Source organism: Aphelocoma coerulescens, chromosome 1A (assembly GCF_041296385.1).
Source record: "Aphelocoma coerulescens isolate FSJ_1873_10779 chromosome 1A, UR_Acoe_1.0, whole genome shotgun sequence".
NCBI lineage: Eukaryota > Metazoa > Chordata > Aves > Passeriformes > Corvidae > Aphelocoma > Aphelocoma coerulescens.
The window spans coordinates 12,717,557-12,738,670 of NC_091014.1; the positions used below are offsets into that span (position 1 = coordinate 12,717,557).

The following is a 21,114-nucleotide window of genomic DNA, read 5'->3' on the forward strand; positions in this document are numbered from 1 at the left end:
TATCTTTTATAGGCTGCAGCCCTCAGTACACAATGCAGTGCAGGGCTCTTGGAGTAGGCTCCCTGAGGACTGTGAGAGGGTGGAACCATCCAAGTGACAGTGTTGTCTCCTGGTGTTGTCTAAGCAGATTAGACAGAATAATTAATAGTTAAGTAATGCAAGGCATATGCAAAAGGTATCATATCTGTACTGTATCTGAAAAAAGCTTGACTAAATAATTTAAAGGCAGAAAGATTAAGTCTTTAGCTTCCAACTTGAGAGAGGTATTCAGAACTAATTACATTACACTTTTCTAGGCAAGTTGACCAAAGACTGTGACCAAAGTAGAGAAACATAGGGATGACCAAGTCTGTTGTTTGACCTCCTGTGAGATTTTGTCATCATCCCTCATGAATGACTGCTGAATATCCATGAGTTTAAAACAAACTAGAGTGTATTAAAACTTAATAGCATAAAATCATTAAAAATTTCACTTGTGAGGGAGCTCTTTATATCATCTTTCCAACTTTCCACTCAAAGCAGGTCTTAGGTTTTATGTTACTTGTATTTTTGTTTGATTGGTAAACTGGTAATTCTAGCTTGGCTACATAACAAAAATATTGTAGAAACAGTAAGCTAGAGATATTCGTCTAATATGCCAGCTTCCTTCCTATGCCATGTCTGGGAATAGCCTTGATTTGCCAGAGTGTTTTTGAGGAAGATACAGTTCCTGTCAATATTCTTTGATAGTGAAAAGTTTCTCGAGGGAGAGCACACAGATCAAACATCTGATGTCTGTGCTGTTAGCAGAGCTCCTGGGAGCTCAGTGGCACACCAGAACCCCTGTGCTTCAACATAGTTCTCACAAAGGATTGGAGATCTTTGGGGATGCTGCTGCATGGGAAATAAATTCAGCATTCTTATGAACAATCCAGGTCTCTGAGTACTTTAACCATACCATCTCCAAAACACAAGAGTAATCACAGAATCACAGAGTGGGTCAGGTTGGAAGGGACCACAGTGGGTCATCTGTTCCAACCTTCCTGCTCAAGCAGGGTCATCCCAGAGCACTTAGCACAGGATTGCATCTGAATGGTTCTGGAATATCTGCCAGGAGGAAGACTCTACACCCTGTTGGGGCAACCCATTGCAGTACTCAGTCACTGCACAGTGAAGAAGCTCTTCTGAATATTCAGATGGAACTTCCTGTGCATCAGACACTGCCTCATGTCCTAGTGGTTGGCACCACTTAGCAGAGCCTGGCTTTATCCTCTTGGCATCCTCTTTAGATATTTACATGCATTAATGAGGTCCCCTCTCAGCCATCTCCTCTCAAGGCTGAACAGGCCCAACTCTCTCAGCCTTTACTCATCAGAGAGATTCTCAAGTCCCCCCAGTCATCCTTGTTGCCCTCCATTGTATCCAGTTCAGGAGCTCCACATCTCTCTTGTACTGAGGAGCCCAGAATTGCATACAGTACTCCAGATCGACAGAGTACTCTAGATAATAGTATGAAAATTCCCAGAAATTAACAGCCAGTTTTAGTTGTAAATGTTGAGATGAGAAGGGAATTGGAATCTGAGAAAATGAGGGAAGGGTCTTATAGATTTATCAAAATATATTCCCCATGTTAGGTACTGAAATATTAGCTTGACAGGCTCATTCAGTCTTTGCCATGGACTTCAGGCTGTCTCTGAGGAGAAAAAGGTCTCTATGACAGGCAATTGAGTTAACCTAACGGTTCTATGTCTCTGTGTCTTCAAATAACAGAAAGGAGATTGGACAGGTTTCTAGCCACTTCCCAATGTCAATAGTCTTTAAACTAAACCCTGCATGTGTGATGTAATCAGTACAGTATTGATAAAGAATTTATTAAGATATTTCAAACACTCTGAGACTGAAGAGAACCTAAAACACTCCCATTTCCAAACAGAATTTTGAGACTTATTTAGTGGTTTCAATCAAGGCAGGGGTAGTCTGACCACAATAAACTGGATCATTAGGAAATCAGGTCAATTTCAGACTCTTCCTTGCTAACATCCCAACTTCTGCTAGCTAAGCCAAGTCGCTTCTCAGGCTGTGTGTAATATTGTCTGCCAGCTTTTATGGAGTTCTGTCTTCCAGGGATGACAATAGAGGCAATAACTAAATATAAACACCTTTGCAGGGTGACAGCACAGTTAGCAGGTGATTTGAATCCCACAGGCCCTGAAGCCTAACCATTTGTCAAGTCCACTTATGGCACTGAAACAAGCAATGTGACTATAACCCTTACAGATTTACTTACAGAACTATTATTTTGTGTTCTAAATACATGTTTAGAATATCATGAAACAGATTAATTGTAGGCAAGACTGTTTTGTGTTACCTCTGAATGCCTGATATCACTAAGGGTCTTTCTAGTAACATAAAAAGAACAACAGTATGATAGTTTTTCATTAGTGAGAATAAATAATATGGATCCAAATAATATCTGGCATGATCTTCAACATACATTTCATGTACCTCTGTCAGTTTCAGCAAATATAGCTATATTGCTTTGAAAGGCATCCTCACAAGGAAGATGTGCTATGTAAGATGTTGTATAAATGGTTTACTTTGTGAATTTTCCAAAGCTTTCAAAAAGATCATTCTACATTTAGGCCACATGCTTGACAGTCTGTCTTTCATATTGTTAATAGGCACCACAAGGCCACATAAGGAGGGGGAAGTCCCTGGTGTGGACTATATTTTCATCACTGTTGAAGATTTTATGGAATTGGAGAAAAGTGGTGCTCTCCTAGAAAGTGGAACATATGAAGGTAAGCATGTTTTTACTGCTAAATTTGTATAATGTTTCCATTGTACTGTTTTCTAATTAGATGGAACTACACTGGGATATTCTGTTACAAGTGTGTCATTGCTACTGTTATCAGAAATTTGTGAAAAGCCATATGGCCATTATGAAAATATTTTCATATGTAAAAGCTAAATGCATATGGGTTCATTATAATTTTAGTATATTGTAGTGGTTAAGAGAATCTACATTGCATTTACAGGACACAAACAGTAGTCCTTTACACAAAATACTTGGGAACATTTCCACAAAATTTCAGCAAACAGCTGCTTTCCTAACATTCCACAACAGAAATCGGGTGTAAGACTAACACTTTTCCTCTGCACCTGTGATCCTGCAAATATCCATCTATATCAGAAGTTGAAACCTCACTACTTAAGTAACAGAGGCAGAATTTGCTCTGTCTTATGGGCTTTGTAAAGTTATTGAAAAGAACTCATTAATTGTGTAATATGGCAGAGGGATAGGAGCTGTCCTAGTGGCTGTTTTAGAGATGCCCGTCTATGGAGCAAAGAGCCAGCAGCTTACTGCATGACACTGCTTCCCAGGAGAACATATGATTCATCTGATTTAAAACCTTTTCCAAAACACAGCTATACTGAAAGTGAAACTGTTGTAAAGAGGTGGTCAGTTACATAGCAGGGTATAAATAAAATTAATAAAACAAGAATAATGGTACACTATTTTAAACCAGATGTTTCTTGGAAATACACTAGTATTTAAAATAACTGGGTAATGGATAGTGGGTTTTTACTGCAATATGCAGAATTAGAGGAAACGCCCTTTATAGGAAACAATATGACCCATATACGTGGGAATACCTGGGAGAGTAGAGCCATTTTACAGAAATCAGCCCCATATTTGTAGCAAAAGAAGCAATGAAGACCCTTTTGTCCTGACTTTATCCCTGTTGAGGAAAGCATCTGAAGATAAATAAGGAGGTATTCACCAAAAAAAATCATTAGCTGTGTTATAAATAGCAGCAAAGATAATTCTTTCCCACCTAATCAGCACAAAGTACCCATTGTGAAGTAAATGAATTTTCATTAAGACTTATATCAATACAGAACTTGTAACAAAGATTTCCATTAAAGAAGATCAAATAAAGGAAAGTATGTAATTTTTCAGGTTTCTACATTTTTCACTACTGTCTGACATGTGACGATACAAGTTACCTAAACATTAATACACCACCACAATTTTACTTTTATCACAGGTTAATTAAATAACAAGCCTTTCTTGAAGTGTCTTTTTGTTACCTTAGGTGTTTGAAAGTAACATTAGAGGAGCTTAAGTGTAGCACAAGTCTGTCATTGCTTGCCCATGTAATTTCATTAGTTTGCAGCAAGTTTGTAGAGATTGAACTGCTATGTTAAATTAATTCACAGTGCTCTTCTGTCCCTCGAGGGATACTAAGATGTGTCTTTTAATACCAGCTACCAGAGCTGAGTGGACAGCAAGGTGAAATACTGGTTGAGGAAGTCTGCATAACTCCTCAAACCAGCTGAGGACTCAGCTGAAGAGAGTTCCAAAGTCGTGACTGTGCAACGTCTGTCACGTCATTTGCTTATCACAGGTGACAAGTTCACTGAAGCCAAGAAATCAGAAACTAAACATGCAACTAACTAAACTCAACAGACCATTTCTGCCTAAATCCTGTCTTTGATTCCCAGGTTTCCTGATCACCAGATGCACATTCTGACAAAAAAACCAGATAATATATTATCTGCTTGTGCCTTATGGCAAATAATAGGTAACACATGAGAAAATATAACTATTTTACAGATGCTATTTCTCCTGTTCCCATGCAAAGATGTTTGGACATGACCATACAAAGTTACACCCCCAGTTTCCTGCTTAATTCTTGACTGTAATGCCTTCTTTGGGGAAGAATTTTTCTAATCATCCTGTTACAAGTTTTCCTGAGCACATTAGGACTGCAGTGATTAAATTTACTGGTGACAGTTAAAACAACCAGAGCAAAGAAATTTTTGACTTCCCTCATGAAGAGAAGATAACTTTTGAATTCTTGCATATATGAAGCAACTTTTGTGAGCATACATACTCTGGGAGATTAATTTTCCTCTCCTTATCAACATTGGTTATTAGATTTCTGAAACAAATCAGCCTTCCTTTCAAAGGTTCTCAGTGTTAATAGATTGGTTTGAAGATTTCTTTATTATTTTTTTGTTTTAAGAAAATCATCCTGTATTTAGCTGTTTCCATATAGTGTAGTTATGTCAGACTGTGCTGATTATCTAACCACAACTACTATGAACCAGTTCATCTCTACCAGAAAAATGTTTTAAAGAATGAGGGATTTCTCATTTAGTTGAGATAAAAAGACAGACTGTGTACATGTGCTGGTTTTCATCACTTTTTGACTAGAAGGTTTGTTTTCAGTCAATTTGCCTTCTACAGTGTGAATTCCAAAGAGAATCAGTAACATTCAGGTAAGACAGAGGAGAAGGAGGCCAAGTGGACACTTACCTGATACTGTTTGTATTGTTCATTGTAGTACTTGGTATTGTTGGGAGTGGGATATTTTCTCATAGTAATGATAAAACCAGTAAAAACAACCAGAAACATTTTGTTCTATTGCAGCAAATAAGAGTTGTGATTCCAGCCTAGACGGGATATAATCTAAAAGTGAAAGCAACATACGTTCTTAGATAGAGTTGTATAGTTCTTTTTTTTTTTTTTCTTTGAAGCACACGTGGTTTTTTTTAGTTTTAAAATAGATTTTTAAGTTACAAATTCTTTAGAATTAAAAATAGGATACTCTGTGACCTTCTTACTACTTTAGGCTTTGAATACTCCTTTCTTTGTCTACTGCTTCTGTGACGACTGTGAATGACTGTAGTATTCCAAAGTGCTGTAGAAAAGCAATAGTATGTTCATGATAAAAACTCTACAAATCTCTGTTTAGCAGTTTTGCAAATATGAAAATATTTCATTTCAGTAGGACTAAATCCATTATTATTTTGACCTTTTCTACTTATGCCTTTTTGAGCAACGGCTGGGATGAAAGTTATCTTTATAGATATGAATTATTTTAAGCATAATAATGTTACATAAACAGTTGCTATGTTTTGCAGCTTACCTGTGGCTAAGTTCCCTGTCAATCTAAGTAACATTATTCAGTGCAGAACAAGAGAAAGAATACGAGAGTCAGTTCTACTCTCAGTCAGATTTACAGTCGAAGTCATGTTAACTTCAGTGACATTGTCATTGAGTTCTGAATTTGTAATAAAATTGCAAATTTTATTATGCATATTTGTGTAAAATTAAAAATTTATTATACACCAACCTTGCTTTTTGAGGCAGGGGCTGTTTGCCTGAAACACACCAAACATTTATTTCGAGGTCTTTGTGTAGCAGCACAACCAAATCCTAAAGGTTTCACTTTGTTTGCTTTTTAGTAGAATTTCAATTTACTGTACTGATTAAAGGAATTCTGAGTTGGCTCAAAATGATAACTTCATTAGCCAACACACTTGTTTAGATAACATAACCATGGTTGTATAACCAGAGGAGGAGGGGCTCCTGTGCAGAATGAAAGCCACTCGTGCCATGCAGACTCATGTAACACAGGAAGACATGCCCCAGCAAAATAACCCACATTCCTTTCCTAGTTTCTGAAATGAAGATCAAAGATGGTCCTTGAATTGACACAATGTGTCAATCTATAATATGCAGAATAGAAAAAGCTGTGATGAGCAGACAAAGTGTGTGTCTATGTGTGTGTACAGTCTTTTACAACTTCTCTGGTAGGAGGTTTGGCTCAGCATAGTCATCTCTCCGATACGTCAAAACTTGCATGGAGACTTCATGGATCACTGATATCAAATGTTGTTCCCATCTCCTTTTTAGATCAGCAAAATTCTTAGCCAGTGCAGTGCATCAGTAGAATTAAAATAAATTGTGTATTGCTTAAGAATGTCAGTGCTCATTAACAGGAATGTAACAGCTTCAATATTTCCAAAACCCAGATATGTTAAGGCACAAGATTGAAGGTTATAGTAAGACATCATTATGAAGTGTTAATTATGTAAGAGTTTAAGTACAATGCATGCTATGGGTAAAATTGCCACATGTAATGGTAGTACCAGAAATAACAAGAGATGTTCAGTGTATAAATACTGTAAGAAAAAGAAACATGGTTGTTGGTAATCCATAGGGATAGAAATGTATTTCAAATACGTTAAAGAAAGGGGGATTTTAGCAATGATGAGCTCTATAACAAATGAAAACATTAAAAAGCCTGTTCATAATGGTTAAAGATGTGACAAAAATAAGAACATAAATTAATTCAGCCAGTACACTTATCAATAATGCACTAAGTAGAACTCTTATTTTCTATCAAATTTTTGTTTGCCTCAGAAAATCTCCAGAACAGTTGTCTTGTAAAAGACATCTTATTTGCTGTTAATATAATAGTCCTTAATTTATTCCATGAAAAGCAATGATTTTAGTTATTGTGACATCAATTTTCTCAAAAATGCACTTTTTATGATTTGTTTGATTGTTTGGAATTGTTTCAAATTCATTCACTGGTGAAAAGTCCACGATCACTGAAGCTATTTAACCACTTACATGATCATGGACTTTCCTTAGTCCCACTGAATTCCATGGTAAATTTCCAGCTGGCTTAAATTCTGAAAACAGAATTTCACCCATGCTTTTTTCACTGATGGAGTATTGTTTGGCAGAAGGGTGAGTCTTAGCTGGGGTTTCCTTAGCATTCCAGAAATCTGTAATTATTAAATCTTTAAAGAACAGGTTGAATACATCCCATGGATGAAACCTTGGTGTTTTGTATTAATTGCTAATTTGAAGACAAAACTTCCAGTTGTTTTAGGCAGAGTTTTAAGGGGTCAGCATTATAATAAGCTCTGCTGGGGAAGAGAATGTGGTTCACAGCCAATGCCTTGCCCATGACTCTGCCAACAACTGGCACATAAGCAACACTGGGAGGTGCTCAGATTCCATTCACCTGGAGACAGTCCCCATTCTGTCTCCTTAAGAAGATATTAAGTTTTACATAGGCTATCATTTCTTCTCTCAAGCCAAATTTAGCCTAAACGATCAAAACCCTTCTGTTCAGCTAATGCGTTTTCAATTAACATTTCATTTTAATATCTGTAAATTTTAAAAATGAGTTAAGGACTGCTCCATGTAGGCAATGGAGATTTTAATTACTGCTTTGTGGTGAAAATGGTTTTATAAAGAGTTGGTGTTTGATTCCAGTAGTTTTGATTCCATTCTTCCTTGTAAAAATTGTAAGGTATTCAGAATTCCACCCACTCACTGTATGCAGTGTTCCCTTGTGTGCAGGACATCCTGAGCACTCCACAGCAGATGGATACAAAGGAAATTAATCAACATAAAGATAATGAAGTGCTACCCTCCTAAGACCTAAATACAGTAGTTAATGAAATATTCTGATTTAAAATGGAAAACAAAGGATTCATGAGGATAGATGCATAGAGATAAAAATAGAAGTAGTCCTCCAAAAGCCATGTCTTTTAAGAGCAGAAAGTGTTTTCAAGGGCATAGAAGAATGAAAAGAGATAGTTGGTAGTAAAAATCATATTCCTGTTGGAAGTGCCTCTTGAAGAGGTAGATCTCATAGTAATATGGTCTCAACATTTCACCCCCATATTCAGAGAACATATAACTAGACAGACAACACTATTCTTTGCTCAGGTGTATTCCCAGGATGTAGAGCAGGGCCAGGTGCAACAGAACACAAATTATAGGGCTCTGAGTGCTCCAGAAACCCTGTCTGCTCGAACAGGCTCACCAAAACTGTTAGCATACTTTATTTTGTATCAAAGCTAGATCAGCACCAAGAGGATCTCAACTGCAGGGAAATAAAGAAAGAAATTTTGCCCTCATGTCTTTTCCCAAGCTGGGTTGACCATGTGTCAGCTCAGCTAAGACCTCCACCCTGATCTTTAGAACTTTGTGCCGTTACTACCAGAAAAGTATTAACAAACTGAGGTGTCCAGGCAAAAGTAATGCAAATTACTAGGAGAGCTGTAGGGAATAAATTTAGAGAACTCATCAGATAGAGCTTTGTTGAGTAATGATTGAGAAGCTCAGAGAATTTAAAATATGTGAACCCAATGGGTGAATAAAAATAAAACACAGTTGGGCAAATAAGTAACCAGGGCTAATGTGAGGAAGCTGGAAAAGATGAATATTTCAGTTTAATACTGGGGAAAAAATTTTTCATAGTCATGTGATTTAAAAGCTAAAATAACCTCCAGAGGTGGAGATCCAAGTTTCATCTCTTAGGAATTTTAAAAGTAGTTATTAGTAGAAATATTCCTGCACTAGTAGAGAGATTAATTAAAGGCTGTAGTATAGTATTGTATGCTTCAGTATAGTATATATTAATGCTGTCTGTGTGACACACTAGGTTTTGATTGTGGGCTTTTTTTATAAAACAGGTCACAACCAGTTCATGTTTGCATTTCAGTTACATTTCTAAGTGAACTTTGCCTGCAGTACATATTGTGTAGCTTTAGTTTAAATGCAAACTGTGTTAGAAAAAAAACATCAAGCTGTACAGCCTGAGTTTTCAGGCTATCACACTGATAAGGCACATGTACCTGTAGAGATTGCAAAAGATGTAAAAGAATTTACCATTCAAATTGCAACTCATTATGATGTGCTCTGCAGAAATGTTTAGCTACATTGCTCAGTTACAGAGATCTCCATTTTTCAATACATTACTGGAAAGACACAATATTTTTTATATCCAGTTGACATGTATTTATCATGTTATGTCTTTGTGAAGCTCCTCTAGATTTTATATCCTTTTGGATACTACACATTTATATTTGCAATATTCGTCAATATTAAGCCTCAGATCACCTTCCTGTATCAAACAGTATTCTGCTAAATACCATAAACTGCAGTCTAAAAAGTGTTTGGGAGGTTCTTTTGAAAACAAATGGAGAAAATCCCCTTTTTGTTTCTCTCAATCTCAGAATTTTCCAAAAATATCGAAGCTTTTATATTTTCTAAGCACAAGGTATACTGAAGCTTCCACAATGCCTTTCTATTAACATCTTCCTATGAATCAAAAGATTATGGGTTTTTTCTGAGTATGTTCCCTAAATATTTCTTGCCTTTTTTGAAGACTAACAAGTGCCTTCTCCAGTCTTTGCTTTCTTAATCACAACTTTTCAAACATGATAGAGAATGGTCCCGAAACAACATCAAGCCAGTTTCCTGGCATTTTCATATGCATCCTATCCAGTCCTATGGACTTGCACATGTCCAGCTGACCTAATTAGTACCTAATTTGATCCTTCTGTAACATGGGTAGTTTCTGCCATTTTTGGTCCTAAGCAAAGACCTGAATGGCCTGGGAGTGAGCAGCAGACTTTGCCAGTAAAGTCTGAGGGAATGAAGATATTGAGTCCTTCACCCTTTCCTACCATAGATTATCCTTTCCTACACTCTCCATCACTTGGTCTCCTGTCACACTGGCCCACGTTCTCCCCAGTTTTCCTTTACTTGCTGCTGTGGCTGTAAAACCTCTCCTGTTGCCCTTGATGACCTTCAGCAATCCTGACTCCAGATTTCCTTTGGCCTTCCTAATTCTGCCCGGTGTATCCAGGAAATTATTCTCTATTTCTCCTTGTTTACCTGTCCCTGCTTCTGCCTTCCAGACACACATGTAGTTTCCTGGGAGCAAAACTGACCCTTAAAGTCTCCCCTTGTTTGCACAATGTTCTATAAAATCAGAATAAGGCCTCTGTATACTAGCAAGGATTGCAGTTTCCATATTTCTATTCTTTCAGCAGAAATTGCTTTGCAGCAAGACACAAAAAAATCCCTTTTATGGCCTTGGAAGAAATTGTGGGGGTTTTTTTAAATCTCACTTTGATTACTCTGTTTCAATAGCAAGGTATTGTAAGACTTTGCAGTCCTGGATGCAACCCTGGTCATGGTTGCTATGGTGGACTCCAGTCAGGTGAACAAAAGTGTTCATCTTTCTGCCTGCTGGCACAAAATAAGACAGGAAGCATCCTGTCAGAATGACCTTAAAATAATGAAGGACTTTGAGAGAAGTAGGTTGTGCCAAGTGTGAAATAATGCAGTATGAGTGTGGGAAGAAGGCCTGGATTTGTATGGTTAATTGAAAAGAAGGATTCAGCTACTGATACAGCTTTTTCTGCAATACAGTTACATTACTTCCCAAGTGAGCTAATTAAAGCAAGATAAAAGACCAAAAAACCACAAGCACTAAAAGAAGTGTTTGTGTTTCAAAGCAAGGAGTTTCTGATTAAAAACAAAACAAAAAACCCTGAAGATATTTTAAAAAAATGAACAAAACCTTTCAAGTGTAGGGAAATCTGTGTATTTGGTTTGCACTGTTTTCAAAAATAATGACTCTATGTTTTACCTTGTGTAAATGAAAGCATAAATAGAACTACAGGGGAGTTTGGCCAATGGAAGGTTCTTGTATTTCCAAAGAAAAGAGGGGAGAAGCAATCAGAAATCAAGGTCAAATATGCTAGAGAATTAAATAAAAAGCACAGGTGATGACCTACATTTACAGTTATTTTATTTTGTGCATAAAGAAAAAAATAGCCAAGAATATAGAATAAGTTTTAAAAGATACTACTGGTGCAGCAGAAAGCTACACCTGCATGAGCAAAGTGCACCAGCACTGAAAGTGGTGCAGGAGAGGTGCCACAGTCTGCAAAAAGAGTGGCTCTTCAGAATTTAGATGTGTGTTTCCAGACTCAGTTAAGCGTAAGTCTAATCTCCTTCAGTCATCACCAGGAAGAGATAGGATGCAAGATGTCCATGAACATGGCAGGTTGATATCTGATGTAGTTTAGAGCATCCTCAAGGCTGCTGAAGATCAGAGGAATGCAAAGACAAAAATCTTGCTTTGATCTAAGTTCACCACCAAATTATGTTACATACTCCACCAATGAATTCAGGACTACAGGAGAAAAAAATCTACAAGTAAGAAAAAAAATCTTTAAGGCCTTCTGAATTGCACAGTGATGTGCCTGATAAGAATACTGAACTTTCAAATTGGTGATGGGGAATCAAACTTATACTGTCCATGAGCAGACACATTTGCAGTGTCTTCCAGAGACATTGAGGTTGATTGTAGGGAAATGATACAGTTGTTCTTCCTTTGTGTTTTGTGCATATGAATGCTCTTCCCTACTAAGGTCTTAGGAGTTTTAGATAAAAGAATTGTTTCTATTTGTATTTACATGTTGTCAGAGAACCCCAGGCACAGATTGGAAACCACTGGCTAGGTGCTGCAGAAGCAGAGAAAAAATCGAGAAAGCCCTTTCTTTTGCAAATTTATGAGTATATCATAAGATGAAAGACAACAGATTAAAGCAGTCAGTAGGGAAACAAGCTGAATGCCAAGCAGTGGGTGTCCATGGACCAGCACTTTGCTGTCACAGCTGTACATTGGAACACTTAGAGATGAAAGAGGTGAGAAAGAGGTAAAAAGAGGTATCGAAGAGGCAATGGGCACAAACAGAAACACGTGTCCTGTCTGAATATCATAAAACTCTTTTTGCTGTGAAAGTGACCAAGTGCTGGCACAGGTTACCCAAGGAGGTTGTGGAGTCTCCATCTTTGGAGATATCAAAAGCCATCTGGCCATGGGCAGCCTGCTCCGAGTGACCCTCCTTAAGCAGGGGGGTTGGACAAAATGATCTCTGCAAATCCTTTCCGACTTCATCTGCCTGAAGTTGGTGACATCATAGTGTGGCTATAAATAATTCTTCCTGAGGGCACATCAGGAACAGCAGGAGATACAAAGGGATTTTGTAAGAGCGGGTGCTAACAAGAACAGAAAAGGTAAAGCAAGTGCTGAGTTCAGTGAAGAGTTATGCAAGTGGGAAGATAATGTCAGTATGGAAAATAAGTGAGGAAGAGAAAGAGATGGGTGCTGTGATGAATAAAAGGCTGCTGGTAAATTAGTCAAAAGTGGCAAAGTGTTTAAAAGGTAGGTAAATGCAGGTAGGATTGAATGGGCTTTGCAGCTGGGAGTGCAGTGTTCTCTCACTCTCATGAGCTGAAAGATCCCATCACTGGGAAGATCTGGAAATGCTGTAGCTCACAGCTGCTTTCTTGCCCAATTTAATAAGAAATATGTTATATTAGTTTAACCACATGTTAAAATGAGACAAGCTGAATTATTTCATTGCTTAAAGTTTTACTAGGAGAGTTAATTCACAACTAAAAAACCTTCAAGCACATGAAGGCATGGAACAATGTTATTGTCAGCATTTTAAAACATTCTGTTAAAGAGAATTATATTCAGTGTGGTTCATAATAACTTCAAACGATTTATCCAAAGCAAGTTGGTTTCCTATTTTCTACTACAGTAGGCAGCATAGGCTGCCTGTTGTCACAAAATATCCCATTAACAGTCTTCTATGATAAGGCTTTGAAAGGCTTTTACAGAGAGACAAGGAGGAAGGTGCAAGTCTTTCCTCCTCCCTTGCCCAGTGTGTGCCAGGCCTGTTAGAAACTCCACAGCAGAGGGTATAGGCTGTGGAGCAGATCCTGCACTCACTATCACTGTTTCGAGGAGCACTTCATTTGCTGTGGATACACTGAGTGTGGCAAGGGAAGGACCATCCTCCTCAGCAAGCTGGCACTTGGGATATGTCAGACATAAGTTTTTCTTTACAAGTTAGACTTAACCAAAAGCCACTGGCTGTTGTAACTTCGTAATTGAGAGTCCTTTGAGAAAAATTCTGTTTCACTTCCCTGTGGAGATTTTGGTTGCAGGTACTTGTGTTGGTAATCTCTAGCAAACATTTTGTTGTCATATTTTTCCCAGCTGTATTTGGATACTAGTCTGCTGAGCATAAAAACTCTACAGCTAAAAGAAATAGAAATAAAATCTTCTGCAGGCTACTGAAACTGTTGTTATCTTTGGAAAACCTCTCCTTCTCTCTCTGAGACAGGACAAAAATCTCTTGATCGATGAAAATTGAAATTAAAACTCTGACTGACTCAGCTGTAAAAAATATGAAAGAAGACAGATGGTATGAAGATGTGCATGATTATATGCTCAGTGGCAAAATTTAGCTGGAAAGAGAAAGGAAGGAAATCAAAGTGATAGAAATGAAGGAGCTACCCCTGTAACACTATTTAAAAATTTCCCTTCATAATCTTACCTGGCAGTGCCTTTACAGTATCAGCTCCCAGCCTTTGGTGCCTCATTGCAACCCACATTAGGGGGTTACCATCAATGCCAGAGTGGGTTGTTCTACCTAAAGGAATAACCTACAGACAAAGACAATATGCTTGGTTGATTAGGGTAAAGCAAAAGTTTGGGTTGCCACCCCTAGGAGGCGTGGTGCTTTTGCCTTTTCCTTACTGGGATTGTACTGGAGGATCAAGTAGAAACTGCTAACAGGACCACAGTCAACAGAAGGTGCTTTGTGAGGAGGCTGAGCTGACCATGGCACAATAACCCTCTTCCCTCTTGCGAGCTCAGAGAGAGATATTTTTAGGGACTGTGAGGTGAAAATTTGGTATTATCTTCTATGTTGAGGATTAAGTTGAATCAGCTGGAGCAGAGCCTGCATCTGTGACCTTCTGGGCTTTAAGCAGTGTCTACCTAAATTCTGTATGCTTTTTTAGTTTTATCAGTTATGAGTAATTTCCTGCATCCTAAACTATTTCTGACCTTTGGTACTACTGATTTTGTCAGTGAAAATCACGTGGGGGGGGAAAAAGGAAATCACTCCAAGCACAAGATTAAAAGATGATGTCTTTTCCTAAGGAAAATCATTCTGATTTTTGAAAATTTCATCATTTCTCCTCATTGTACATATATAGTGTGTTTGGAGTGTTTATCTTAATGGTACATGGCTTGTACAGAGCCTAATTTTTACATGTGACTTCATATGGTGAAGCAGCTAATATGAACTCAAGAGACCCCTTTTTGGAGTGTGGTGATCCAATTAGATAAGCAAGATTCGGGAAGAAACATGAATACATTGTGGTGTCTAGCTCCTGACACCACATAGACAACAAGTTTTTGGAGATAGTTTTTTTTCCCCGTAGAAGTGCATTGTTTTGTCAATTTGCTGTTAATGTATAGAAAAACTAGGTGTTTGAATTACAGGTTGCAGTTTCCACTGTTTTCAGCACTGCTATAATTTTTCAACTTATAAGTATAATTATTTGTAAAAAAAGGGTTGGGCAAAGCATAGTGGTATATTTCATAGGAGGCTTCATGCAGCTGACCTGCAATTTAAAAATTAATTACTTTCCTTTGCTGGAAATTGTTCTTTCCACTCCTCATTCCAAAGATGCTCAGAAATACATTGGCTTGTGAGATAGTATTTACTTTTAGAGGTGACATTCCAAATAAGTCATCAAGGCAAAGGAAGGTAAAACAAACCAGCTACTTCCAATGCCTTCTTTGTACTTTTTTATTAGGCATTGAAAAAATTCTTCACAGCACATCTACTTTATCAACCACAAAAGTTTACATGATACATGTTATGAAGACACACAGCATTCAGATAAAAATAAATATTGAATATTCTTCTTTCATTTAATTCTGTACATTTTCATTGTATGAATGAGTCAGTAATTCACCAGGAAAATTTGCGTGTAACTGAGAGGTTATTTACACTATGTAACATTAAGTGTTTAACTTAATGTGCCTAATCATCCCCTAGAGACATTCAGTTCTGTCCATTCTCTATATTGAGAATTTCAGTTCTTAACTTTGGATGCACTAAATTACAGGGCGCATGCTGAAGGAGTTAAGTAGATGAGGTGAACACTCCTATACAGCTGAAGACCTGTTTAAGATCCCAGAAGAGGCTCTTAGCAGAACAGGAACTGTATTCCAGGGCTGATGATCAAACAGAGGACAGGGAAATGCATCAGTGTTTTAATCTACTGGGTACAGATACAGAGATGAGCTACCATTTTCATCAATAGCCCTGATGACCATAAATTCAGAGGAAGTCAGTTCTAACATTCCCCAGGATTGCAAAAGAAGCCTGACAGGTACGGGGTCAGGTTCCAGGTTTACTCATATCAGTAAACCTGATATTACTCAGTGCCAGTCACTTTGGTGCTACAGTGGCTATCAGCGATCTGACACAGATATTGCCACAGTCTGTCTGCTCTTCTTGTCTGGCACACACAAATGGTCATCCTCAAGATCAAAGGCTCACAGAATTGCTTAGGCTGGAAGGTGCCTCGCTGATCTAGTGATCAACTTTGTGAATGAGGAGGGGGCAGCAAATGTTTCCTACCTGGGCTTTAACAAGATTTTTGACACTGTTTCTGACAACACCCTCATGGACACGCTGGCAAAATATGGACAAGAGAGCAGTATGATGGATTGAAAACTGGCTGAACAGCCAGGTCCAGAGGGTTGAGATCAGTGGTTCAAAGTCAGGGTGGAGGTAAGACATTGGTGGTGTTATGCCAGGGTTTGATACTGGAGCTAATACTGTTCCTCAAACATCTTCAGTAATGATCCAGAAAATGGGACAGTGTACCCTCTGCAAGTTTGTAGATGATACAAAACTGGGAGTGACTGATACAGAGACAGTCGTGCTGCCATTCAAATAGACCTGAATGGGCTGGAGAATTAGGCTGAGAGTAAACTCATGAAGTTCAGCAAAAGGAAATGCACCTGGGGAAGAATAACCAGTGCATTATCCTCAGGCAGAGCTCCAGGCATTTCATCTGCAGTCTCACAAAAATGTCACCTCCCCTTCCCAGCCTGTCTTTCCAAAAGAGTCTGTACCCAGCCACTGCAGAAATTTAGTTGCTATTGCCTCATGTCTCCATTAGCTCAATGAATGTAACTGCATGTGGATTTCTGATTCCTCCCATTGATTCCCCATGCCATATCCATTATTGCCAAGCATTTCAGAGAGGCACCCAGGTGTGTTCATTCACCAGAACAGTCTCAAGATTGCTTCTCAGGCACCTCCGTCTTTATGGACCTATGCTTAAAGTGATTCCACTTCATCATTGGTTTTGTTGATTTCTATGTCACTTCTCTTCCCATCTCCCCTGGCTCTTGCCTTATCTATTCCATCCTCAGTTTGCTCACTTGCTTTTTGAGGAATCTCCACCTTTCCTGTAATTACCAGTTTAAAGCTCTCAGTTTGGCCATCCTTGACACACTGTGTGCTTCTGGTGGCATGCTTTGGATGCAAGAACCTCCCTCATTCTGCATCATTCTGATCTTTCTAAGAAAAGGATTCCAGACTTCTGCTGTTGTAAACTTATCAAGCTCTATCTCATAGACTGTCTTGTTCTTATTTCATATGAAAATATTGCTCTAGAACATCACTTCTCATCTACATAGAAAATTATCTCTAATTTCTGGATTTTGTTCCCTATAAGCCAACATCGTTCACTTTTATGTCAGTACTAGATTTCATTTACATGACTCTTTCCTTTGGGAGCTAATCAACGGTCTAAACTTAACTGGCCCTTGCATTTTTGATGTATCTTTGAATATGACTGATATCCAACATAGTTCCCCATGTGGGACTGGAAGATATTATATATCACCTGTAAATATTGCACTTTCCTGTAGTAGTTTCTAGAGGTTACACAGGACAGACTACACTGTATGAAATGGCATTAAAAATTATGTTTTTGTAGCTAATTTTTCATTGCATCACCCCTCACACATGTAGAATCTGCATTTCACCTCATTCTCGTTCTGCTAAGCTGAATGAACCATGTTGGTTTAGTCACTTCCTATGGAAGGGTTCACATATAACTCACACTGAAGAGAGATCAGGTTCCCGTTTTTCGTCTTCAAAGTGTGTTTTAAAGCCCTGTGTAGTTTTGAGGTCAGAATAATAGGTCACTGTGTACTTGGATATTTTCCCCTCTTTCCCCTCTTTCCTAAATATTGATACTTTATTTGCTCTTCTTCAACCATAAAATTTGATAAATACATTTGATATCCTCACTGCCAGTCCAGGAGGTCAGGTACTGGGTTTCTGCAGTGGAGGCTACCTTTTATTCCTGTTTTGAAAACACTGAACTTTTCTTTGCCATTCTACTTTCTCCCCCACATTCTGCAGTGTATAATTACAGATATGTTAATTCCTTTTCAATCATGGAAAATAACTCTAAATAATATTAAAGAGGAGAGTGAAGTGAATTTTAATATCAGAAATGGATTAAGAATGAATTAATAATTTTTTTCCCTGTGTTCTTTTCCTGTAAACTCCCCCAAAGCTTAAGGCTAAATCTTTGCTTTGGCATTCTTTAGGAGTGCCTGAAAAGGTAGATATTTCAAGCAGTAGGAGTCCAAAAATAAATGCTCTAACCATAATCATCCCAGGTATAACTAAATCTTGTTTATGTATTTGATTACCCCTGGCTGGCTCACCTTCTGGCGAGGCAAATTTGTCATTTGGGTAGGGGGGGAGAGGGGGAATGTTTTAAAATAACTTCCTAAATAATAACACAAACCAGAGGTAGTCATTAGATTTACCTATCAGATGTTTGAATATTTATCACAATTTATGTATTTTTCATTTGTAATCAGTCACTTGAGGAAACGAATGTGTGAGTGCTACACAGAATGCTATTTTTTCTCATTTTACTTAATGTGAAAAGACTAAAATTAAATGGAATGATAGAAAGGAGAGCTGGTTAAGTCTTGTCAGGTCACTGAGGTTGTCTGCCTGCCAACGGAGCTATGTTGCCTGAGGTATATGCAGGTGCTTTGTTTCAGTCTAATTTTAAATGACTCATACAGTGAAGCTCCTTGCACCACCTCCCTTGGGAGACAGCTCTGTGATCTGACATTCTAATGGGGAGAAAATGCTTCCTGATACTTGGCTGGAGATTTTACTGTGCACAGATTTAATCCACTGTCCCTACTGGTATCCACCAAGGACATTCAACATCATTTTTCTTCTTACTGTGGGTTTGACCCGCCTAATGATCATCTTTCTCCCTGATTTTTCCCACACTGCATTCTGACTTGTAATTTGTTCAGTCTAACTAAACTATTCATAAATACTGTCTAAACATTCCTAGAATTAGAGAATATTCCATTGCATATACTCTTTTAGTATTCTTTCATGGGTTTCTTTTTTCCCCACTTGTTTTTTGGCACTGAAATGCTTCAAATTCTGGATCCAAAGTGTAAGTTATCAACATGTCACTTCACTACAGCTCCTCCAGTCAGTGCTCACTGTTGTTTCTCCACCAGCTTCACTGCTTTAACACTCTCCTCAATAGCACTTGGATGGGTTTGGCATGTGTAACCTGGGACATCATCACAGAGCATCGCAGGAAGGGAGAAGAGCAATCAAGCTGAAAGTGGGAAGTCTGAAAGAATTGAGTATTTCCAGATTAAATTAGAGGGAGTAAGGTGGTGTTAAAATTAAATATCCTTTGGTAGCGATGGGAAATTGCAGGATATTAGTCTGGAAGAAACTAAAATTTGAGGTACCATGAATTTATGCAGGATGACTGGAAGCTAAGTATGTAATATAAGGGGCAAAAAAGTGAAATCTGGACAATTTTTTATTACAGAAAATGTAATTTTTTTTTTCAGAGAAAAAAATGCACAGAAAGCATCTATGCTTTAGTTCACTAGAACTGGTTTAGAGAAGCCTCATGTTCTCTGGCACAGAGGAAGATCAAGTTAATGGCGCTCTGGTCCCTGTGGCCTCTTCACCCACATCTGCTGCTCAGAGGAATGGGGTCTTGCAGCAAGACCTCCAGTCCTTCACTTCAAAAAGGCTGGGGAAGCCTTTAGAGGAAGCCTGGAAGCTTGACACTCCCCACTAGGACCTCCTTGTGGGGCTCGGGTACCAGCTATCATTACTTATTAATAATTTTGCTTTATGCCAGAAATTTTCCCCTGATACATTGTATTTGCAAGTCAGATCAAGCACAGCATATGTCCTTTCTGTCTTAGTTAGAATTAGTTCATTTTGTCCTTCACTGATGGGTTCTTTTTCTTGAACACCTTCACTGACTTGTATCTCCTTCCTAGGCACGTTATTGTTCTTCTTTCCAAGGCAGCAAATATAAGCTGCTCCTGAAAAAAGACAAGCTTTCTTATCTTTTTTTTGGTCCCTCTGGGATGATGCTTACTGGTGCCCAGTACCCATTTGCAACTTTTAAGCTTCTCCAGCATTATTTGGGGTAAAGGGTTTCAATGGTGTCTTGTGAAAAACTGTAAGCATAAATAACTTAAATCCCCAAAGAATTTATTTCTCAACAGTTAAGGTTTTTGCTTTCATGGAAACCATTTCTTAATAAATGCAATCAAATGCTCATCATCATCTTAACCAAATATTCCAGTGTTCATCAGGTCATTGATTATTTCATAGTTTTTAATAAGACAGATACTTATTTCTTGTATTTATTATTATTTGTAATTTCTAGACTCTGCATTTTCTATCTGTTCTGGTACTTGTGTGCTATTGTGCAATGATACCTTTTCCTCTAGAAAATTCATGAGTGTTTTTGAAGATCTGTGTTTAAGATCTGTTTTTACACAACAGATACATTCCTGAATGGTCCCACATGAACTCTGAGTAAATAACTGAAACTGAGTATCTTTCACCTCTAATTGGAAAGCAAGAATTGCAATTGCAATGAACTAAGTTAGCAATAAGATCAGAAAAATAGACATCCATGAGGCTGAGATAATATTGCTTCTGAAACACAGCAATAAAATGAGATTTCAAACATATGTGTGAAAAGGGAACTATATCTGGTCACTTTGTCTCCTGATATCCAAGGGTATCCACTTAGGCACCAGGCAAATCAAACTTACCTTAGTAGGAAAACATACTTCTGTTTTCGCCCCAAGCAATACAATTTTTTTCAAGCTAAAATGACATTAGTAGGATGAAAGACAAATAAGGCAGTAAAAAAAGACAAAAAGGAAGACATATAGACATAACCTAGAAGGTTTCTAAAAGGTCTACTGAAGACTTTCAATGTAAGAAAAATCATCTTCTAAAAAAAAGATAAAAAATAGTGAATCTGAATGACACAAGACAATTCTGAAATACATACAATACCTTTGGAATTGTATGATTGTCAGGAATGTGATTAAAACTTTGTTTGAATATGAGGTAAAATTTTCCTATCATTAATCATAATTATTATATAAGTTAATGTTAATTAATTTATCCAGTAAAAGTATTAAGGCTTGAAAAGTATTAATTGCTAATTGAATTAAAGGCTTCTTACACTAAGACATATTTGCTGATATATTCACATCAGTAAAACATGCTTGAGAAAAT

General features: G+C 37.8%; 1 protein-coding gene across 9 annotated transcripts in view; it reads left to right on the forward strand.

Annotated features, from left to right (window-relative positions):
* Positions 1–21,114, forward strand: part of MAGI2 (membrane associated guanylate kinase, WW and PDZ domain containing 2) — a 725,755-nt gene that overhangs the window by 427,229 nt on the left and 277,412 nt on the right. For all 9 annotated transcript variants that reach the window (XM_069035710.1, XM_069035728.1, XM_069035720.1 and 6 more), the window contains one exon: positions 2,661–2,780. In XM_069035710.1, coding sequence (XP_068891811.1) covers positions 2,661–2,780 — 120 coding nt within the window. The remainder of the gene's footprint in view (positions 1–2,660; positions 2,781–21,114) is intronic.